Genomic DNA, 25,319 nt, shown 5'->3' on the forward strand with positions numbered 1-25,319 from the left:
CCCCACCTCAGTTCTGTTGATCTCCCTTCTCTAAACACCTGCCTTAAAAATAAAAGGCAATACAAATTAAGAAAGTGAGTCGGTAGCCGCGAGGCACAGTAGCAAGGGACGGTAACGAACTAAACAGGCAGACAAAAGTTCAGCGAGCTAGACAGAGGCAGCAAGGTAAAATTGGCACACACCAGAGGAAGTGAGGCTGAATATAAAGGTATTCAGACGGGCAAGAAAAGAGGCACTTACACTGCACTGAAAGCTGTATTGAGGCATTTGTCATCCCGACTATATTCTCTGCAATGCAGGTCAGCATGAAGCCGTTATCGTCCCGGCTGACGTTGACCAGAGTTAAGTTGATGGAGTGGACATTCGGTGGATATTGATTGGCCTGGAAGAAGAGGACACAATAGCTTCTGCAATCACAACCAAGCTCGCGCAGACTCAACAGATGGTTTACGGTGTACGCTAGTCATTGGGAGGCTCAACTGAGTCATTTAATACATCTAATTCAGGTAGACATCATATTTAATTTGACACAAATGAAATCAGGCTGGTACGGATAGATATACCGTCCATGAAATGTTGTCCTGCCGGTGAACTTAACAATAAAATATGCTTAAGCACCAGCTGATAGCTTTTAACCAGGTTTAAGCTGGTTTTCTTCTACCAAATATGTAACTTAGCCAAAAAAATACACATTTATTGTTAGTCAGCACTACATCTGATTCAGGTAGACATCATATTTAATTTGACACAAATGAAATCAGTCTGGCAGGGATAGATATACAGTCCATGTGAAATGTTGTACTGTCTTTGCACTCAATAAAATAGCTTAGACACCAGCTGACAGCTTTTAACTGGTTTAACTGGTTCAGACCTATTTCTTCTGCTACCTAATATGTAAATAAGCACATAAAAATGCACGTTTATTGTTAGTCATTACTACATTTAATTCAGACAAGACATCATATCCAAGTTGACACAAATGAGATCAGGCTGGTATGCATATAGACAAACAGTGCATGTAAAATGTTGTATGGTCTGTGCACTTAAAACAAAATTGCTTAAGCAACATATAAAAGCTTTTAACAGGTTTAAGCTGGTTGAGACCTATATTTTCTGCTACCAAGATGTAAATAAAACACATAAAACACACATTTATTGTTAGTCAGTACTAGTGCTGGGTGATGTTATTTACAAAGTAACTAGTTACTGTGATTAACCTGCTTTCCCACCGAAAAAGTAACAGATTACTTTTAATTTTTGGGTTATTTAATTGCAGTTACTTGTAATATATTTGCCTTATACTGTACATATACTGTACATCAACAATTATATATTTTGCAAAGTTTTTTTTTCTTAACTAAAGAACATTCATCATTCAAGACAACTAGATATGCTTAGGAAAATAATTAATTGGGAAAGTAGTTCATTACAATATGAGGTATAAATTCAGATTAACACAGAAATTGTAAATATATATTTATCTGTTATTCAGATATTTTGCATATTAGCTTTATGTATCAACAAAAAAATATTTGTCTGTTTAAATGTATGCTAATATGCTGTGTACAAAATATGGCATCATTTATTTAAAACACTTTGTGTTTTGATACATATATTATTATACATTAAGTGCTGAATTTTACTACATTGAGTTAGTATTGAGTTACTTTTCAGGCAAAGTAATTTACACAATATAATTGTAATTCATTACTTTTTTAATGTAACATAACCAACACTGGTCAGTACCACACAGTAAAGTACACCTTACTTGGTGTGTGTTAATGGAGTGTAGTCCACCAACTGTCCAATCCACTTCCGGTACTGGTATCCCTGATCCATTACAGGTGATCATGACCCTGTCACCTTCTGTCACTGTCAGGTTACTATGACTGACGCTGATTTCGGGAAAATCTGGAAATAAGAAATAGAGAACAAATAGAAGGTTATTCATGTTAACAGCATTGGCTCTGAAAAAAACAAGTCATTACAGGAGAAAAAAAAATGCATAAATTCGTAAAAATAAACATACACAGTAAAAAAATCTGTACATACACAGACTTTAAATTACAAAAATTTCCTTAAATTAAAATATCCGGTAAATTTCTATTATTTTGTGTTTGTTATTTTATGATAAATGTCTGTAATTTAACAGTCGTTATTTTACTTTTTAATAACGTAAAATATATATTTTTTTACAGTGTACATTACCGGTCAAAAGTTTGGGGTCAGTTTTTTTGTTTACTCTTAGATTTTTTTATAATAGTATAATTAAAGCCTATTGTTGCTGCTTTAATTTTTGACCTAGCATTAGTGTACTTAACTTCAGCAACTTCTTCAGTGCTATAAAATTGAAATGTATGGAAATAAATTGATCTACTTCTAAGAATAAAGAATCCTATAATAGTTTTTTATGAGCCTAATGTTACACCAAACTGCTAAATCTGGGCCTGTATTATTCAAACTTAATATCATTCTTGTTGATAAGTTTGTTAACAAATTAAAAAGAATGAGCTTCAAAGTTTTAAAGATATGCATAAGTATTATATTACCATTAAACTATACTGGGGTGCATTTCCTAAGCAAGGACATAACAAGCGGCTGAACTATCATAGTACGATGCATCGTTTGGGAAAAGAACAGCATAGTGACAAGTGCGACCTTAGTTGGCTAACAATGGTTTTCAGAAACACACCCCTGATTATATTTTAGTCAACGTCGTAGTCAATCAAAAATCTTATTCAATTCAGTCAACTAAAACTAGATTAAAACTACACTGTAAAAATTATCGGTTAATTAACTGTTTCTATATTGTGATTTACCATTATTTGCGGTTGTGAATTGCATTATGGGATGTTGATTTCTGCTCTGTCGACTTTTGATGTTGAAAATTCAACTCTACAGTTTAACAAAGTGATTTTATAGACATTTAGTAATTTGAAATAATATAATGTATAAGAATAAAATATGTAGACAAATAAGTCTGTAAAATAACAGAAAATGTACTGGCGGCTTAGTACAAGGTTTTTGTACCATAATATACAACACCAAACCAGACTATATATCACTTTAAACACTTTAAATGTTTATAAAAGTCAGTTATTTAAACTTTTCAAGGTTAAACATCGTTGGAAGAAAGATTAAGGTCTTATAATGCAATTCAAAAGCATTAATAATGGGGGAAAATAAAAACATTAATAAAAAAAAAAAAAAAAAAAAAAGGAAAACTAATTATTTAGAATTTTTTACAGTATACAATGAATTCCTGAGACCAAAATATGACTAAAATATGGCTTAAATCTAAATCTGAATCAAGAAAGTCTCCAATACCGCATTGCGAGATGTTCATGAGCTGCAGAGGGATCTTGGAGTATCCGTTGAAGCAGAACAGCTGTTGGTTATGAAGTCCGGCTTCGCCTCGCTGCTGCCACAGCTGGATCCATCGGATATTGCAGCTGCAGTTAAACACCACTCCTTCCAGTTTCCTGTCACAAAACAATAGAGTTCTTAGCAAGGCCACACACAGACACACACATGCACACAATGCCAAGAAGGTCCATTTAAAGAACCAGCAGCAACCTAAGTGAAGGACACTGTTATCCTAAAAAAAAACATCAACTTCTCCAGCACCCATCAGTCAAGCGTGGCCCGAAGTGCTGCTGGCGTGGGTCCATTTTGCAGCCAGAGCGACTTTTGTGCCCAGGGCTTTGTGTACGAATGCTTTCTGGACAGCAGCCCTTTCCTGGCCACGTCTGTCCAGCTATTCGCAGTGCCAAATTCACCACTGATGCCCAAGGCGGGCAATCTGAGTGCCCGCAAATGAAGTCAAACAAAAACACGAGCTTCTGGATGTCATATAATATTCTGTTGCAGTCTACAATTAATTCTCGCAAAATGCTTAAGTAAAACAGCGTCAAGTAAATTAACTGGTGATTTTTAAACTGGATAAGTAGCTGGCGGCTCTAATTAGCAATTGGAAATCATTGTTGGATTAGCATGTCTATTTTCTGTTTCAATAGTACAAATAGTATTGTCCATCTTTCATTTCAGATATTTCAGCATTATTTATGCAAAATACATTGTGTATATGTGTGTGTTTTAAAGATGTGTATTGTGAAAAAGCTGACAAAATGGCTCTGATTTTACAACTGAGGCAACCCACCAACTTACTACAAAAATAGTTACACACTTAATAGATATGTGTTGAAATGATCTGTTATCAGACAGGTTTTTAATACATTCTCCCACTTGCTGTGTCCCGATTCGCATACTCATACTACTGTGGAATGTTGAGATCTCAGGACCATGTGATTTCCCTGATTGGATTCACCTGTGGACAGCTTAAATGTGACTCTTTAAAAGAGAGGTGCAGAAAAGAGACGTGAGCTCTGAGGTGGTGAGTTGTGGGTTTCGTTGGGTTGTCTCTCGGGGCTAATATGCCCTCATATGTAAGATAGTCGAATTAGGGGGGATAATTAATGTTTAGTTGACCAGTACCTCAGTCAAAGCCTCTCTCCTTGCGGAGTCATTTGTTGGGGTGAGTCATGGAATCCAGCCTGCCTTCTTTCCACATTTTACGAGTATCCTGGCCCCGCCCCCAGACTACAGATGGACGAATCCTATAGCAGGCCTGTGTGATCGTGGAAGTGCGCTATTCTGTTGAAGATGCTGGTGCCTTTCTACTCGGCTGGGTTTTAAAGGCTGTGTGGAGGGAAGTCTTTTTAAACCTGTATTTGTGTTTATGTCTATTGTATGTTGAGTGTGACGGCTATGTGTTTGAAAGGTGATTAGCGCGGGAAGCGAGTTAGGGGTAGATATGATTACAGGGGATGCGCCTTAATTTTGTGCTCAGTGTAGATTGAGGTGTTGGGTGCTATTCGAAACATTGTTGTAGTAATGTTTACCCACTGTGTGTAAAGGAATGGGCGTGATAATCGCGTGTAGCCTTTGACGTCTACATCTCTTGGCCTGGAACCTGCATTTAATTTGCCCGTCTTTAAAGTAAATAAAGCATTTCCTCTTTTGTACGTAACATTGTGTGTGGTGTTTTTCTGATGGACATCAATGTCAATAAGGTTTATTACACTACATTCTAAAAGTATGTACTTTTTTTGTGAAGAAAATGACATACTTTTAAACATGTAACGGAAGAGTTTGCAGACTTTGGGACATACTACTTCCTCATTAACGAATTGTTATGTTGCTGAGTTACATCCTCTGTCAATCATCTCACATCCACATTTCTTTCATATTTAATGACCTTCCTTATTGGAGATGCTAATCTGTCATTCAGTCTTTTATGCAGGGAAATCTCCTCAGGTCTTTGGATAATTATGCATTCAGTTAAAGTTCTTGTCTAAATACGTCTTTAAAGAAGTCCACGTTGTTGTTGCAGATAAATTATGACATGTAAAGCAAAATTTCAGCAAGACTTTAATTAGTAGTCATTTAAACATATTTACTGAAAGCTACAACAGCTACTTTTGCTACAACCATTATTACTACTACTCATACCGGTCAACATTGGGATGTGATTATAAGGGATATGCCCACCATAATTTCATTGTAAATAAACAGTTAAAGTGTCAGTAATATATTTTAAAATTATTATTAACAAAAGAAAAATAAATATATACATTAGCAGCAAATACATTAGCAAACAGTTCAGCTTAATAAAATTAATAGCTATTATAATGAAATAGAATCAGGCTATCAATCTCATTAGTCGTTTCTTCACTGTATTACTTTCTGATTATAGAGCAACGAATGAATCTCTCATTTTTTAGGATTTTTTTTTATTACATTAAATAAGAGGTATCACTTTAAAAATGCACACAAAGTTATAATGAAAACATTTGACTGCTTTCCTAACTTTTTATGCTCATTTAAGATGAAATTAGTTGTGTTTGGAAAAAAACCCCACCAAGATCGACATCCTTAACGTTATGTGTTATTATTATTAATTATGTGTGTATGTCTGTTTAAACACGCACTTAAAAGCCAGACTTTCTCTCCGCTTCAAATCGTGTGTACAGAATCCGTTTGGGAAACAGCATCTGTTTATCACTATGGAGCACGTGAGCTGACTGTCATGCACCATTATGTGACTGTTTTGAGGATTGTAAAGGATGGGCGAGGGCACTTGTAATCAAAAGGAAATGGAATCGTGCCGTTTTTAATATTTTAATATTTAATATAAGTTTTTTCATTCCTAAACAAAGGGAAAGCACAGAAGACTCAGGTTTTAGAGCAAGGGGTGACCCCTGGTGGTTCGGCTGGATGGGTTGCGTATAGGGAGGCTCGGCTGTTCAGAGAAAGACTGAAAATACGGGAGAAATACGGGAAAATACCTTTAGGGGATGATAGCGGGATATAACAGTAAAATACGGGAGAATCACAGGAAAAATAGGAGGGTTGACAGGTATGCTACTACTACTAACAGACATAACAGCCTGATCTCACGAGAAAACGTAAATATTTTTACGTTTTGTCAATTTAGTGGCTTATTCGTACGAATTCAAAGTAATTTGAAAATTTACGATTTTAAAAAGGAGGCGTCGCACCCAACCCCGCCCCTAAACCAACCGTCATTGGGTGATGAGCAAATCGTACTAAATTGAACGAATTAAATCGTTCATACGAATTAGCCACTAAATTAAAAATTACAAACTGCTGTGAGATTGCATTTAAAATAATATTATAGCATCTCTCTTTTATGCCTTGTATACTGACTACATAAACATTAGCATTTTTCTTCATATGCATGTGCAGTAGTCATATTTATTGCATATAAATGCCTCTGCATTTTGACCTGGAGTGATATGGCCTAATTTTAATTCAGTCATATGCATGTGGATGATACAGCCTCCACCAAAAACATTAGATGCTCAGGTTGGGACCTCATAGGCTCTAGCTTAAATTGTCGCCCACTGTGATGTGTCACAATGCATGACCCCAGCAGCTTGAATCTGTAGAGCACCCCGTCAGAACCGTATCCCATAGCTTAACCTTTCACTGGCACCATATAATGAACCTGAATGGGTCTGTCGGTCTACATCCAGGCCTAACGTTGAAGTCTGGCTCTGTCAGGCTATTTTATCCTAAGGCAAAGTGCTTTGCAACATTACAAGTGTACCGAGCTGCCCTCTACACTTCACTTGCACTCCTTGGTTTTAACCTTGCGTCTGCTGCCTTGCTTCACTCTTTCGACTGCAAATCATGTAATCAGCCAATCACATGAAAACAACACAATGCATTTAAGCATGTAGACATGGTAATAAGATCTGAAGAAGTTCAAGCTGAAGAAGAAAGGTGATTTAGATGTGGCAGGGTTTTGGTGCCAGATAAACTAGCCTGAGTATTTCAGAAGCTCCTGAGGCATATTGCACAAAGCCAGTTTGGGTAATACCCAGGAAAATTTTGAATTTAGTTTGAGCATTCTCTGAGTTTTCATTTTTAAAAATGGTGAGTTGATTTTCATTGGGTAACTTGGTAACTTAAGCTAGACCGCTATCCTGCTTCAGAGAAGATTTTATTCTGGGTTAGAGGCCGCAGATTCCAACTGGACTAATCAGCTGTGAGTTAAATGGCATATACCCTATACATACAGTGCATCCGGAAAGTATTCATAGCACTTTTTCCACATTTTTTATGTTACACCTTTATTCCAAAAAAGTTCCTCAAAATTCTACACACAATAATAATGACAATGTGAAAATGATTTTTTGAAATTGTTGCAAATTAATTAAAAATAAAAACCTGAAAAAACACATGTACATCAGTATACACAGCCTTTGCTCAATCCTTGGTTAATGGACCTTTGACAGCAATTCCAGCCTCAAGTCTTTTTGAATATGATGCCACAAGCTTGGCACCCCTGTCTTTGGGATTTTTTTGCCCATTTCTCTTTGAAGTACCTTTCAAGCTTAATCAGGTTGGATGGGAAGCGACAGTGTACAGCTATTTTCAGATCTCTCCAGAGATGTTTTTTTTTTTTTTAATTTGCAACAATTTCAAAAAATCTATTTTTTCAATTTGTCATTATGGGGTGTTGTGTGTAGAACTTTGAGGAAATTTATGAATTTAATCCATTTTGGAATAAGACTGTAACATAAAAAATGTGGAAAAAGTGAAGCGATATGAATACTTTTCAGATGCAACATACAATAATTTGTATAAATTGTGTACAATGTATGTTTAAATTAATTTTTATTTCTGATAACTTATTTATATTCTAACAGCATTAGACAGACTTTGTCATGTCTTGTGTGATTGGCTGCTTGCTGTCACATTGTCATGTGCAAGCATCCCAGAGTTAATCAGTAACCCTTGGGTTAAACCCTGAGTTAACAGAGAAAGTTTGTCAAGTGTTGTAAAAAATAAATAAATAAATAAATAAATAAACTGATCTGAGCCAGTTTGCATCTCTTTGGATTTGTCAATCCGAAACTAAACGAGTTTGTTCAACACATTGTGCAACAGGCTTCAGATACTTGGATTTTTACATGCAACAGTCAGTAAGTTTACAATGGATGTCCCAAGAAAACTTTTAACAAGTAGAAGTTTTGTATCTAAAATGTAATGGCTTGTTACAAACAAGATCCGCAGAAGAACATCTGTGATTACAACACATTAAACCTTGAAGCAGATGTGCTACAGCAGTGGAAGAACATACCAAAAAAAAAAAAAACAAAGAAAAAGAACAAAAGAAAATATTTATTTTTTATATTTAAAATTGGACATTAGACGATTGAACAGACGTTGTCATATTTGACGAGACTTGATTTCTGAAGGCAATGTGACGTCCATCTAAATAACTGCAAAGACAAGGCATGCCACTTGAATAGTTTTTAATGGTTAAAACTGCCCAAATGGCAGCTGAAGTGGTGGTCATTATTAAGGTCATTTGGGATCAGCAAACACGCTGGAATTTCAGACATAAGAAATATATCTACGTAAAGCTTGACATCTCTACTTTAAAACAAACCAACTACATTTGAAAACCACGTTCTTTCTTTTTGTAATCTACATGAAACAAACACGAGGTGCAGTTCTTCATAAATTCCCGCTTACAACATTAAAACACAAATCGCATAATGGAAAACCCTTTTGCACCCACAAATTGTAAACCTGATGTACCTAATAAAGTGGCCGGTGTGAGTTCTTTTCTCAACTGCCATTAAATCAGGATTATGTTGCTTTCATCAGCCTCCTTAATTTGAAAGTGTTTCCATGGCGAGCATTAGTTCAGTTGCTACCTATGGACTAACTCATCTACAATGCATAGCTGACATTTACCCAGCATGTCTTGAGAGCTCCCTGAACATACGCTAACGGTCCTCTGATTATTTATGTATAAATTCTGCTCGTGTTTTGCACGCTACTGTATGCGAATGAACAATTTATGATGAAGAATGAACGAAGCATTTTTTTTTAGAGTGCTTTTGAATTGATTCATATTATAAAGACTCAATTATACTCTCAGTCTTTCCTAGGAAGCAAACTGCTGTTTGTCACCTTGACTGCCGTGACGCTTTTCATTAAGGCATGAGATGTGTGTATATTCCCATTTATTTATCAGTATGCGCATCCCCCGACCTACCGTTCAATGCTCCAGCGGATTTATTCAATGGTGTCCCCTCGTTTGGCTATGTGCGGGTACAGAAGTGCATGCATAATGCATGGCTGCTATGCGGATGTACGTTAGACCGTGTTATTTGGGCAGTTTTTAAGCACCCAGGCTCAATGCATCAACGTCCCCTGTGTTTTCCCCTCTTTCTTCCACAGCGAGCAATCGCCTTGACCTTTTCAAAGGTTAATTTGATGTTTTATTCAAGTTTGCAAGGTATGAAAATAGTTAAGCGCTCACTAGCTGTGAATTAGCTCTTGTAATAAGAGCACGATAACTTTCCCTGCGTAGCAAAATAGCATAGATTAGCTTAATGTCAGCTAGTCCCACTGAAAAAACAACTATAAACCAGTATGACTAGCTGGTTAACTAGTCTCTTACCTTGACCAAAATCAGTTAGGCAGGTTTGTTAGCATGGGTCACCAACCCTGTTCCTGGAGAGCTATCTTTCTGCAGAATTTAGTCCCAACCCTGATCAAACACACCTGAACCAATTAATAGGACCTAAAGCAGCACTTGATAATTACAAACAGGTGTGTTCGGTCAGGGTTGCAACTGAAATCTGCAGGAAGGTAGCTCTCCAGAAACAGGGTTGGTGACCCCTAGGTTTATATCATAGGTCTCGAACTGGATTGCTGGAGCACAGTTTTGCTTTGACCCTAATCAAACACAACTGACCCAACTAATTAAGGTGCTCAAGACGACTAGGGACTATTAAGCAGGTATGAGTCAGAGGTGGTTGGAGCTAAACTACGCAGAGCTGCAGCCCTCCAGGAATTGAGTTTGAGATTATTGGTTTAGATGGAGGTTTGGACAATGGCCATATTGGGTAACCAGCTGGTAGATTTAAATATCAGTTAGTAAATTAGACTGATATATTGTCTACTCTGGCCAAATTGTTTAGTATGGTCTCTTTGAATGGTTTTAAGGAGGTTGTAGCATCCTGGTTAAAAGATGACTAAGTCTTCCACTGATGTTCATGATTCATTTATTGGTCACACTTCATAGAATTTGTTCGCATTATTCAATCATGAATCAACCGTAAGAACTAGAGAGAACATAAACAAACAACAAACACAAATAAATCCTGAAAATTAACACTAAGCCAACATTAACAATTAATCAATAAACAAATAAACCAAATTACCTTATTTTTCCCTCAAACCAGGAGCTATAACTCATGAAGGAGGAATCCGTGAAGCAACAGTATACCTGTGCCCCTTTTACTGTGTTTAACCTAGCGTTCCATACTTTGTTTTCATTCATTACTACACGCAATTTATACATCCGGTAAGCTCCGCAATTTTGACGTCATAATTAAAGTCCCCAAGCAACTTAATTCATTCAACAAATCAACCCGTATACAAAATACAACACAACATAAAAAAAATAAAAAAATTATAATCATAAACAAAGTAACACATTATTTCAAGTTTCTTTACAGAGGTTATTGACCCTTTACCAGCTAAATCATTAAATAAACCACCTCAAGACCAACTTAGCCGCATGCAGAAACCAAACTATTAGCTAAACATTAGCTTTAAAATGATTGTTTGCCCCAAAAAAATATTACCTTATTTACTTTTTGGCTTTGTTTCTTTATTAATCTGGGGTCGCCACAGTGAAACTAACAGCAGATCATGTTCAATGCAGCAGATGTCCTTCCAGCAGCAACCGATCACTGAGAATGTCCATACACACTCATTCACACACATACACTACGGCCAATTAAGTTTACACAATTCACCTATACCACATGTCTTTGGACTTGTGGAGGAAACCGGAGCACCCGGAGAAAACCCACTGATGACTAGGTGGTTAACTGGTCTCTTAACTTGACCAAAAACAGTTAGGCATGTTTGTTTGCCTGGTTTGGATCATAGGTCTTAAACTGGATTCCTGGAGGGCCGCAGCTAAGCACAGTTTTGCTTCAACTCTAATCAAATACAGCTGACCAAAATAATCAAGGCGCTTAAGACTACTAGAGACTATTAAGCAGGTGTGAGTCAGAGGTGGTTGGATATGGCGGCAAATCAATGCCAATATTAATCGAGCGCAGCGGTGATGTTTGCGCGCGAGGAGAAGTGAACCGTGAGCAGATTACAGGTCTACACGCGAAAAAACTACAGCTCGCGAGCGCACAGGGGATTTTCACACGCTCGCTCAACTGATCCAGCGCGAGAAAACAAGTCCCGCGCGCACATCATCATCTGTGCGCACGATGGACGTTCTCGCGAGCGAGGTCATGCCTACAGCGCGCGCGCACGATCAGTTCTCTCCGCTCGCTCGCTGGTTCTTCTCTCTGCTCGCGCGAAACATTTTGGATTTTTGTCAGTCCTAGGGCGGGACTTGGTGTACTTGTTATCTCTAACGCTATTGGCTACTCTGCCTTTCCGGAAGTTAGCCGGGATTGGACGCAGGTTAAAATATCACACCATTAAATATATATACAATTTGCAAGTCATAATCATAAGAAACTTTCTGAGAACTTTTTTGAACTTTATGAGGATCCAATCTCGAGAAACAGTCAAATAATGATAATTAATCTTCTAAAATGATGACTTACATTCTTACATTTTCTCACGCTGGATCAGTTGAGCGCGCGCGTGAAGATCCCCTGTGCGCTCGCGAGCTGTAGTTTTCTCGCGTGTACACCTGTAATCTGCTCACGGTTCACTTCTCCTCGCGCGCAAACATCACCGCTGCGCTCGATTAATATTGGCATTGATTTGCCGCCATAGTTGGAGCTAAACTATGCAGAGCTGCAGCCCTCCAGGAATTAAGTTTGAGATTATTGGTTTAGATGGAGGTTTGGACACTTGGCCGTATTGGGTAACCAGCTGGTTGATCTAATAATCAGTTAGTAAATTAGACTGATATCTTGTCTACTCTGGCCAAATTGTTTAATATGGTCTCTTTGAGTGGTTTTAGAGAGGTTATGTACCCTTTACCAGCTGGATTATCAATTAAACCACCTCAAGACCAACTTGGTCACATGCAGAAACCAAACTATTCGCTAAACCAGAAATTCTCAACCGGTGAGCTTCAGCGGTCCAGCAAGTTCAGCAAATGAAATTGAAAAATAATTATTGTACTATAATTATTTTATTTTATTATTAAATATGTTTTATTTAAAAATGATTGGTTTAATGGCATTTCCCGTTTTCTGTTATTGATTACTTTGGACTCGGTGCACAAAAATCCTCATTGTAAAATACAGATTAAACCGTGGCTGCACTTCCAACCCCTGCACGTCAACTACGACTACGTGCTCAGCTGTATAAAGCAAATCATCATGCAAATCTAAAGGTAACAATGATTAGAGTTATAATCAGTTTGCGCGTGCCTCATGTCTGCGACTCCTAGCGCACATTTATTTTATTTTTTAAAATATTTACCAAATGATGTTTAACAGAGCATGGGAATTTTCACAGTATGTCTGAAAATACTTTTCCCTCTGGAGAAGTCTTATTTTGTTAATTTTAGCAAGAAATGTTTTTAGTTTAAAAAAAAAAAAATTTAAATTTTTTAAAAACAATTTTAATGACAAAATGATTAGCCCCTTTAAGCTATATATTTTTTTGATAGTCTACAGAACAAACCATCATTACAACATCATACAATAACTTGCCTAACTGCCTATTTCACCTGATTAACCTGGTTAAGCCTTTAAATTTCACTTTCAGCTGTATAGAAGTATCTTGAAAAATTACTAGTAAAATATAATTTACTTTCATCATGACAAAGATAAAATGAACCCATGAAGCTTTAAAACAACATGAGGTTAAAAAAAAAAACAGTGAGTACATTTTCATTTAGGCCTAATGGGCAATTTTTGTGTTGTTACATGACACTGACTAGTTTAGAGCCACTAATCTCACATATCATATTGTCTTTAAGACGTAGGCTACAAATTAAGCATGCTGTGAGTGTTCTTTCCAAACAATGACCTGTTCATGATACTGCTTAGTAAGAAAAAGAAACGCTCGCTCTTCTCATTAGACATGTTAATTCGGTTTTAAAGGGCGGAGAAAGTACTTAGACTCTTCTTTGATCGTTATTCATCAAAGCGCCGAAATGCACAAGCAGGTTGCGCTCGTCCCTTTCACGGAACGTGCTGGCGAAATTGTTTTAAAGATCCACGTGAAAAATGTCCCCCCCTCTCGATTGTGCAAATGAGCAACAATGCTGTTTCCCAGAGCTTACAGTTGAGCCCATTTCATATGCATGGGATTCAAGCTCAAACGCCTCTCTATCTCCTGCCCTATCTTGCAAATGAGAAAGGTTATCGCGCTCGCACCAATTGATGAATGAATGAGCGTGCAGGGGTTTTAGGGCCGTCATGCTCCTCCAGGCTTTAGGCCAGGTGAGACGTATCCTGCGGGTTTAATATTTCGTACTCTTAAAGGGGGAAAGACTCCCACTGAGATCAGATCCAGAAGCTTCCGCAGCGCTGCTGGATTCAGCCCGGCTGGAAGCCCTTTGAGCGAGGAGTGAGCGTAAAATGGAACAAAGACGATTACACCCTGTTCTTTTGCTCTCAGTAACTAAGGCAGATAATAAAAAAAGAATAAAAGCAATTGTCGTACAGTTTCCTAAATCTGTACAATTGGGGACCGGGAGAGGAAAATTAGCTTCTAGGCTGACAAAAGGTGTAATTAAGGGGGTATTGTAACTGTTTAATGTTATATATTAAAGGATCAAAAATGCATGCTAATTTCGTGACACTCTTTAAGTACGCTTTTGAAAACCGACGACATGTTTTGGGGCTACACAAATTAGGTCTTGGGTGATTAAGAAAGGATTGTCTAATTGATTGTATCGTTTTTAATGTATTTTATTTAATAAAATGTAAAGCAAATATTAGTGCATTTAGGTTTTATTTTATTAAATAAAGTAATTTGTCATTAAACAAGACTTTTAGCTAAATATAGTACTAATTTGTTGCTTATTAATACTGAAGTTAGGTAGTAATTGGATTTAGGTATTTGGTATGATTTAGGGATGTAGAATAAGATCACATCTTATAAGTCCTAATAAAACTTATTAATAAGCAGATAATGAGAAAATAATAAAATTAAATTAAATTTAAATCTATTTTATATAGTTTTAATCTATTTTATTTTATTTTCATTCAGTCAGTCTCATTCGGCTTAATCCCTTTATTCATTAGGGGTCGCCACAGCTGAATGAACCGCCAACTTATCCAGCATATGTTTTACACAACGAATGCTCTTCCAGCTGTAACACAGTACTGGAAAACTTTTTATTTTATTTTATTTTATTTATTTTATTTTTTATTTTTATTTTTTTTATTTCATAGTTTTTTTATTTAGTTTTTTATCTTCCTAGCATGTTATTTTTTTCTTTTCTTTTCAGTCTGCTGAAAAAAACTGATATAGAATTTTTCTTTTTAAAGTAAAATTTCTTGCTTCGTTGTGGTAATAAAACACACACAAACAAATGAATAGATATTAATATTAAATTTGATAAAAGCATGGCTAAAAATGGTAAAAAAAACATTAGTAAATAATGTTTACCTGTTTGTATATATTTGTATTAAATATAATTTAAATTAAACAGTCACAAAATAAAAAAGTAAACAATAATGTAACAATAAGATAAACAAATCTTTGAGTTATTCCAAATTAATGTATTTATTAATAATTATTAATCAATTATTAACATTTACAAAGTAATTTTTAAAATACAAATTTGTGCTTTTTAATATTCGTTAACACACCATAAACAACTGTATTTTCATTCACTAACATGAACAAATACTGTAAGAAATGTATTGTTTGCTGTTTGTTCATGTTAGTAAACGCCAAAACAAAGTCCCTTTAAGACAGGGGTGTCAAACTCAATTCCTGGAGGGCCAAAGCCCTGCACAGTTTAGTTCCAACCCTGCTCCAACACACTTACCTGTAGGTTTCAAACAAGCCTGAAGGACTCAATTAGTTTGATCAGGTGCGTGTTTAATTAGGGTTGAAACTAAACTGTGCAGAGCTGCGCCCCTTTTGGAACTGAGTTTGACACTTGTCCTTTAAGTCAAGTCATTTCACTCGGCGGCCATCTCTGAAACGCCCCTCAGGCAGTATGATCGGTCTTCTGTCTGAATGGGAAAACATCAAAGTCTACAAAACTGTTTGCCAAGCTTACGGTTACATTACATATTTGGAATCATCAATAAAACTGAACAACAACTGTGTCTTCAGTTAAGTTTCTAAACGTTTGTATTTTAATTCAAATGTTCGACATTTTCTCAAGTTGCCTAAGCACATGCACACTCGAAAAGAATGAGATCATGACACTGACCTCATTAATGGCTCCAGAAATGACAGCGACTCTGTTTACGAGTTTGTGGGGCGTTTCTTTCAAGTGATGTGCGTTTGACAGGACGGACTGTACCTTGCGTTTGTTTCATACAGATTATAACACAGTCTTCAAGTGTAGTTGGTTTATTTAAAAGCAAAGATTTCAAGCTTTATGTGGATATATGTCCTAAGTCTGTGAAGCAAGTACTCGCTGAGATTCCAGTGTGTTTGTTGACTACAAAAACTGTTGCAAAATCCCTCATCTCGTCTGAACTTCTCCCTGAAGAAACATCAGTCTATAGCAATCGATTATTGGCTACTTTACTTGTAGGCATGGCTTCATTCGTCATATTGACGTTACGCTTTTCCCCATTCAAAACTATACGAGTAACATGTCTATTCTATAGTCTTAATATTAATATGAACGAATACAACCTTATTGTAAATTGTTACCAAGATTTTTAAATCATCCATGAAGGACCTCAAAGCTTATAAAAATATTCACTTGCTTAATTTATCCCTCAAGCCCAATACAGACATACCGATACCTTCAGCATGGCCTTCAAACTACTGTAGCTATACCACCAATGTTGCAGGCATAAAGCATGGAAAATGATGGTTTCAAATACTACATCGGTGCCCCTGACTCAACATTTCCAGGCAGTCAAAGACCCTCGAAATTCTCAGTGGAGCCTTCATGATCTGTCAGAGCTGACATTTAGACATTTGGAGGAGGTTGATGCTGAAGATGTCTGTTTTTGGTGAAGTAGTGGGGGTGGCTGCGCTCAAAGGTTGTTTGAAGGAGCGTGAAATGCGATAGTGAGAGGGCTAGAGGTGCTCGTTGTTCTCAGTCAAACAGCTGCATTGGGAGTAGGTGTTGGAAGTCATCGGCGTAGAGATGTTTCCAGAAATGAAGCCCTTCATTGGGAAAGTGGTGTAGTTGTGGGTGGAGGTGCGATCCGATGCCAGTTTTCTGTGGGTTTGACCTCACACTCTTCCGTCTGTCCAGTTAAATGCATGCTGTTATAATTCCATATGTTACAGAGCACCTAAAAGATATATCTTTGAAACCCTAACATGCGTTACTCGCATCCAAGATCCAAGTTTTTACTAATGAAGAGTGAATTAGGATATTTTACTGGCAAATATATATTTGAATGTTTCTGTTTAGCATGAAATGGTGTTATTTATAATTAAAAGTGACGTTAGTTGGCAGCGTTTCACAGATTTCACACACACGGTTTTGGGAGCGCCAGTGTTGTTAGTTACCATTTCAGGAAGTACTCTTAAAATGTAAAAGTTCAGCTTTTGATAAAAACGAATACCTGCTACTGTAAATTACAATGTGAATAATAGAAACAATGGAAGCAATCATTGCATATTAATAAGAGTAAAAAGTTACAAATAAATAAAAATAATAAAAATACAAGAATCGTGTTAGATAATTGTATTTTTTTTTCTGTAAAAATGTAAAAAAGGAGACTTTTGTGTGTCATTTTTATTTATTATTGTATGTGTGTGTGTGTGTGTGTGTGTGTGTGTGTGTGTGTGTGTGTGTGTGTGTGTGTGTGTGTGAGTGTGAGTGTGGGGATACACTTTACAATAGTGTTATTTAAATATAATTTTTAAATTAATTTTTGATTTTATATATGAACTTTATTTCAATAAACTGAAAATATTTGAGTTTTGAAGTGGTTTTGGTTAACTGTAATAAACTGTAACAAGGTTTTAATTTAAAATAAAAGCTGATTAATACGCTAATCATGACATAATTTAGCTTAATCAGATTTTTTCATCTTAAAGCATGTCGTTGATTCAGCACTGGCACTGGGTGATGTTGTTGAAAAGTGTAAATACCAGGATGATTTCAAAATATTGCTGTCTGTTTGCGCAAATCCAGCACAGCAACTGGCTCAGCCAATGGTGTAAGTTGGGGGTGGGACTATCAGATTGACCGACTAATGGCAGATAGAGATGCTGTGTCCCAATCTGCATTCTATCCATTCTAAATATTTTTTGAAAACAGAACTAATGTTTCCTAAACCATAGTATGTTGAAAAGAATGTCAAAGGTTCCTGGATGATCTATATTTGTGGTAGAAGTTGTAGGAGTAGAACTGTTCATCACTGTCCACAATACATAGCAGGTTAGATGTAAATTCGAACTACAAACTCTGGGAAAAAGAGTAAACAAACTACCAACAAGGAAGATGTGCGAGACCAATAGTCAAGGAGTCCGATTTGTTTAGTTTAGAGACAGATTAGAAGGATGGACGGACGGACGGATGGGTTGGTGGGTAGGTGAATGAATAGTTGGGTGGGTGGTTAGGTGGATGGATGGATGGGTTGGTGGGTGGATGGGTAGTTGGCTGGATGGGTGGATGGATGGGTGGTTGAATGGATGGGTGGGTGGGTGGATGGGTAGTTGGCTGGATGGGTGGATGGATGGATGGATGGATGGGTGAATGGATGGGTGGGTGGGTGGGTGGGTGGGTGGATGGGTAAATGGATGGGTGGGTGGGTGGGTTGATGGATGGATGGGTGGATGTGTGGGTGTGTGAATGGATGGATGGACAAATAAAGTAAGGAAGGAAGGAAGGGCAGGGCATTCTGAAACTCTTAAGCAGGCAATTCTATTAACCAAATTGGCTGTCAAATAACTGGCATCCAAAATGTGCAGTGTAGGGGGTCATTACCTGGTATTAAGAGAAATGATAAGGAAAGGAGAAAATGTCTCATGGAAGCTTGTGGGTGTGCATGTGATAACAAATAGTAACTCAGAACTCCTAACAGGGAAACGAAGCCCCATGCAGCGGATATTAGGGTTCTCTCTGCATGCACTCATTACTGTTCCTGTGATGCTCAGAGTCATTCTTACAGGGATTAAATTGGCTTTCCTGCATCGTTACCCTGATCCCATATGAGGGGGCATTGTTTAATCATATTATAATTAAAGTTTTAAGTCCCTCCAGTCATCAAAACCTAATTATCAATCAAACAGGGTGTCACATACAATCATATGGTAAAAATGGAAAAAAAAAAAGTAAAAAACAGATATCATGTAAGTCTCCATTAAAATAAAATTAAAGCCATTTCATGCCTGACTTTTTTTTTTTAACAAAGCTGTGAATTAAAGTGCCCCATCATGGTTTTTATATATCACCTTTTTATTATAACATTTGTAAAGATAAAAAATAAACTTTTAAAGTACAGGACAAATGGATTTAATGCCTTCCAAAAGAATGAAGCACTTCTGAAAGGTGTGAAACAAGTTATCAGCAACGCCAGGCTTACAACCCTATTTAGACTAGACTTAAATTTGCAAGATGCCATACTATTAAACATTAAACCACTATACTTGGAGCTGTTGAGAACACTTTTTTGTGCAGGGAGAACAAATCAACTTGCTGTGTGAGTAAACTTGGCGCTACAGGACTGCGCTAGAGCTGAAGGGGTTACATTGGTGCCGGGACCCGGATGGGAGTGAGATTTTTAGGGGGTAAATATAACAGAAGCCAGCAAAGTGGGTTAACATAACTACCTTGGCTTCAAGAGTCACACCAGAATCTGAGACTAGGCACTGGGGTATCCAATTCCTGCTAAGAGTGAGGTAGGCAGAGCTGGAGGAGTTACATTGGTGTTGTGAGCCAGATTAAGCATGAGGTTAAGAGGGTGAATATAACAGAAGCCATCAAAGTGGGTTAACATAACTGCCCTGGTCTCAAGAGCCACACTTGCATCTGAGACTAGGCACTGTGGTCTCCAAATCCTGCTAAGAGTGAGTTAAGAAGAGTTTGAGGAATTAAATTGGTGCAGTGACCCGGATTAAGCATGAAGTTTAAAGTGAATATAAAGTAAGCAATCAAAATGGCTTAACATAACTGCCCTGGTCTCCAGAGTAATATGAGCATCTGAGACTTGGCACTGTTGTTTCCAAATCCTGCTAAGAGTGAGGTAAGAACAGCTGGAGGAGTTAAATTGGTGCCGTGACCTGGATTAAGCATGAGGTTTAGAGGGTGAATATAACAGAAGCCAGCAAAGTGGGTTAACATGACTGCCCTGATCTCAAGAGGCACACTTGCATCTGAGACTAGGCACTGTGGTTTCCAAATCCTGCTAAGAGTGAGGTAAGAAGAGCTGGAGGAGTTAAATTGGTGCCGTGACCCGGATTAAACATGAGGTTTAGAATGTGAATATAACAAAAGCCAGCTAAGCGGGTCATCATAACTGCCCTGGTCTCAAGAGCTACACTAGTATCTAGGACTAGGCACTGTGGTCTCCAAATCCTGCTAAGAGTGAGGTAAGAAGAGCTGAAGGAGTAAAATTGGTGCCATGACCCGGATTGAGTGTGAAATTTAGGTGGTAAATGTAATGAAAGTCAGCTGAGTGGGTTAACCTCACTATCCTGGCCTCAAGATGCATTAATGCATCTGGATCTAGGAACTGTGGTCTACAAATCCCACTCGGAGTATGGTGAATAAAATATGAGGGGTGACATTGGTCCCTGAATAAGAGATTGGTTTAGGGCAGAGGTGTCAAACTCAGGTTCTGGAGGGTCACATCTCTGCACAGTTTAGCTTCAACCCTACTTAAACACACTTGATCAAACTAATTAAGCCCTTCAGGCTTGTTTGAAACCTACAGGTAAGCGTGTTGAAGCAGGGTTGGAACTGAACTGTGGAGGGTTCCTCTTTGACACCCCTGGTTTAGGGGATAAATGACATGCACTTTCAAAGATGAGGACTCAATTGAAATGACAAGTCATCATTATGTTTAGCATCACGCTAACAAGTGCTGAGCAAGCCTCCAGACCCTTAATTCAGACAAATCAATGAGCATCTGGTTTTCAACATGCACTGTAATGTTTGTCCAATCAAAAATGACTAATCACACAGTAAAAGAAGAAGCCAAATTTCAGATACAGATATTAGCAATTCGTTTCTGTTAGACTTCAAAGAAAGACCAATCACAATTACAGACTGGACTATCTGACCAATAAGATCTGAGAAGGTTTTAGAAAGACTTGATCTTCAAAATAACCATATAAGACAATGTCAGACTCAATAGTATGTAGATGTACTGTATAGATATACACCTATTATACAAGATCTCCAAAACAAACCTAGGATTTAAAATAGCATTATAGAGGCAAGACAAACTGTGGGGAAGAGCGAACTGATATTTGTAGGGCTCTCACACCTTCTGCATCATTACCCTCACAATATGTCTGCACTGCCAGCTTCAAAGTATGGAAATCCAGATTCGTCTCAATCCATATGGATTTTCTGGATGTGCTCCAAACAGCAGGTATCATTTCCCAACCTGCGCTTCTCAGCCACATCTTGGGACTCACTCTATTACCATTTACGCTGGCAGAAGGCAGTTTCCATTAAGCAGCTTTGGTGTTTTTCATAAGCTCCAGACGGGGAAGCTGTCGCCGGGCAGTGGGAGCGACGGGAGTGATAAAGACTCATCACTGACCATGGCTGTAAATGACACACGTCAGTATGGATTGGACGGGAGTGAAACATCCAGCACTGCTCTGTCAGGCATGAGTAGTGCTTGCACAACAGAGAGCGGGAGAAGGGGAACGACAGAGATTGATGGTGGTCCGCTGTGACCCGAGAAAGCGTGAGTGACGCTGAAATATGCCTACGAGTGGGCACAGAAGTAACAAGATTGTGCTAGCCAATGCCCCGGTGACATCAGATAACAATAGACATGCTGGTAGCTTCTATTTTAGAAAGAAAATATGGAAGCGGCAGGCAAGTAGCTGACAAGCTAAGCGCTTTACTGAAAATAAGTTTGGAATCCAATAGTAGTCAGAAATTGCTTGCAAATTTTACAAATAATCAGCAGGAGATACATCTATACATAGTTTTATGACCTAGGTGTGCCATCTAGCTACACTTTTCCACAATCATATGCATTGGAAATCCATATTTCACATATCGCCCCCCTATCAAGCCTGGATTAACACGTTGATAGCAAATGCATTAGGCAAATTGTGAAAGATAGACATTGATACTACAATAGATTCATGGCATAAAAGACTGAATAAATGTTTTATCTTCTATAATGGAACCGCGCTAAATATATAACTAATCGCCGGGGTAAGTGCGGAGTAATAATCAATACAGGGGGGACATCATTACCAGCGCGTGAAGATTTTGCCAGGCATCAGTCATGTTCCTCTCTAGTTTTCTGCTGAGGTTATTATCTTCATCTTCTGAGTGATTACCTCAGGCTAACAATCAATATGAAAGCATCATCCCTATTATTCCGCACATAAAGGGCCAAACACCACAAAATAGAGAGAATGAGATGGCGATTGAAAGAGAAAAAAAAAGATAGAAGACAAAAAAGAAGGTTGCACGCATTTGCCGGCATTCATTCGTTTATTCATTTTCCTTCGACTTAGTCCCTTAATTTATCAGGGGTCGCTACTGCAGAATGAACCGTCAACTTATCCAGCATATGTTTTACACAGTGCCCTTCCAGTCACAACCCAGTACTAGGAAACATCCATACACACGCATTCACACACATTCACAACGAGTTGTGGGGGAAACTAGAGCATCCGGAGGAAACCCACGCCAACACGGGGAGAACATGCAAACTCCAAATGGAAATGCCAACTGACCCAGCCGGGATTCTAACGAGCAACCTTCTTGCTGTGAGGTGACAGTGCTAACCAATGAGCCACCGTGTTGTCCTTTACTTATAGTTAGTTAGGTGAAACACTTCTGCGCCATCCATATTATATAACAGGACACTCTGGGCTAGTGTGCAAGAGGCTCGGAACAGTAGACAGTATAGCTACTGGCCCAACGCCTTGCCACTAGTTTAATTTGGCTGCGACTGTTTGTCAATTGCATGCAAATACAGTCTTGGAGTGCTTTCACACCTAGACGTTTGTTTTGGAATCTGTCTCATTTGCCCAGTTAGCATAGTTCATTTGCCATATTCAAATCACGCAATCACTCAGATCTGCGCCAAATCGTGCCTGAATGAGGTGGCCTCGGCTGGATTGAAACAAACTCTGGAGCAGATAGAATGTAGTGAGAATGCAAAATGATCCAACGAATCTGGCTATATCACGGTGTATTATGATTGTATAATAGCCACATATACGGCTATCCGTTTGTTAAGTCATAACAAATCGTTAAGGAATGGAATACTGTTTCGGGTTCCAAGCCGCTACTCATTTGAATTGAGAAAATATTCATTTATGACCACTTTTTAGTCATATCACACACATTAAAGTAAATTTTATATGAAATCATAGTGTACACTTTAATCTCTGGGCTTGCTGCATCACAAATGTCAAAATTGTAACAATTATTAAAAAATGAATCACTTTTTGGCCATTTTATTTTAGGCATGGATTTATATTGGGATCGTGATTTTCAAAAGTATTACATTGTTTTGAAAACGTTTATTATCATCCATAGGATGAGTCTCCCCATACAGTTTGATATAGTGCTTGGAATCGGAAGCTGCTTTGTGTGACGTCACACTTAACAAGCATATATGAAGAGAGAATAATGAGTTAGGCGGGATGTCATTCCTATACCGGCAAATGTGTGTTTCATGTCGAATACGAAAGTGAAAGCATGCTAAAACATTACCGAGTGGTATTTATCCGTTGACAGAAATAACCATCTGATTATTATTTCATGTGTTAATCATATAATATTTTGCATGTATATTGTATTTCTGCACTGACACTTGGAAAGAAAGATCAACATTGATCTGATTCATAATCTGACTGCACTTTCAGATCATCTATTATTTCCTCCTATAATTCAAGCCTATAATGCATAATTCTGGCCAAAGTTTTTTTTTTATTAGATTGATTAATTCAATAGATAGATTTTTACAAAGCTTGACACCTAAAATGAGGCTTTGTATGAGAAAGTCTTACCTCTCTGGTTTATATTTGGTAACAATGTCAGTGGGTGTCAAAATTTAAGTGCACATTTTTCGCTTGCAAATTCTCAAAATTTGAAAATTTTGGCAGGGCAAGTAAAAATCTGAAAAAATCCATAGCGTTGAATCCAGTATAATGTAATAAAATGGAGAATGCAAAACATGTTTACAGACAAATAATTGGCATAAAATTAATGGGAAACAACCTTTAATACTCTGTTAACATATTAATAAATTACTTAATGTTAAAAAAATAACATGATCATTTGAGACAGGTGAACAAACAAACAATAAATAGATTTTTGTATCAAAATTTTTTTAAACATTCATATGAACTTTAAATCTCTATACTGTTCCAGGAATCTAGCATCTTGATTTGCATCTGAAATGCAACTGCCTGGCATACCAATGCCTTTTTTGCTTATGAATTGCTTATGATTGATTTTCATTTGGGAAGCTTTCAAGAGTTCAAGCATATGCAGGTTTGTGTTCTTCGGAAGACCGTGTTACTTTAAATGGCCAGGCAATTACTGACAGATATCCGTCAAGTATCTGTTTTCCTCTCACGTTTTCGCTAGATAGTGTAACAAAAGCTTGGCCTTGTTTTGATTGAGAGCACCGTGTTGGTGTGGTCTGACATCTGAAAAGACACGATCACGTGTAGCCATGGTAACAGGTGGGGCCAGAGATCAACGTGAGAGACACAAGTATCTCAATAACCACTAAATTTGTTTTAAAACTGTCAAAACACGTCCCTCGCAGTTCTGTCTCGCTGTTATATTGTGAAAAATCACAGCTTTTTACCAATTGTCTGACATTTTGTTGAGTATAGCACATTAAGTGCAGTGCAGATATGCAGTGTTTTTTTGTTCTGCGATGCTAATTAGCATTTTCCGCTGTATGACATTAAACAAGCCGCCTTCCTTAAAGCGTCACGAATGCTGCCAGGTTTTGATAGGAATCAGAAAGGTTTGCGGGAAGTAAAGGGAACTGTGAAAAATGGATTCTCAGCAATATTGCCAAGTTCTGTTTAACAGTCCCAAGACTAATGAATATATGCATTTTAATCTTTTTCCACATGCATAATGACTTAAGCATCCTTATAAACCGAGGATTAATTTACGATCTCCCTCCACAATGTGTCACAAGGCTTAACAGTTTTCTCCCAATCAGTAATCCCATTAAGTTGCAGACAAACAAGATGAGCTAGCATGTGCACTGGTTCCTATTCCGCCCTTTTTCCGTTTCGTGTTTTGACAGGGACTTAAAATTGAACCCAAGCCAAAATGCTTACCTGCATGTTAAATTGGCAATGGTTAGATTGCTGGGCATGGATCCATTCAGCTGATGGACACCACCTGCAGTGCAATCGCTACCAAAATGGGCACCAACTCTGCAGGTCGCATTGCTCGAGTCGAGGGAGGTCAGGTTTCATCAGAGAAAAAC

The 25,319-nt window shown here is 37.7% G+C and overlaps 1 protein-coding gene across 13 annotated transcripts in view; it reads right to left on the reverse strand.

The window, feature by feature from the left end:
• The window catches only part of ntrk3a (neurotrophic tyrosine kinase, receptor, type 3a), a 441,806-nt gene that overhangs the window by 203,161 nt on the left and 213,326 nt on the right, over nucleotides 1-25,319 (reverse strand). For all 13 annotated transcript variants that reach the window (XM_087311051.2, XM_088651687.1, XM_087311053.2 and 10 more), the window contains 3 exons: nucleotides 3,328-3,482; nucleotides 1,769-1,911; nucleotides 241-382 (listed from right to left, as the gene is read on the reverse strand). Coding sequence is in view for 3 of the 13 variants with exons in the window: in XM_087311046.2 (XP_087167172.1) it covers nucleotides 241-382; nucleotides 1,769-1,911; nucleotides 3,328-3,482 (440 nt within the window). In the remaining 10 variants the exon portion in view is untranslated. The remainder of the gene's footprint in view (nucleotides 1-240; nucleotides 383-1,768; nucleotides 1,912-3,327; nucleotides 3,483-25,319) is intronic.

Source organism: Danio rerio, chromosome 25 (assembly GCF_052040795.2).
Source record: "Danio rerio strain M-AB ecotype USA chromosome 25, GRCz13ab, whole genome shotgun sequence".
Taxonomy (NCBI): domain Eukaryota; kingdom Metazoa; phylum Chordata; class Actinopteri; order Cypriniformes; family Danionidae; genus Danio; species Danio rerio.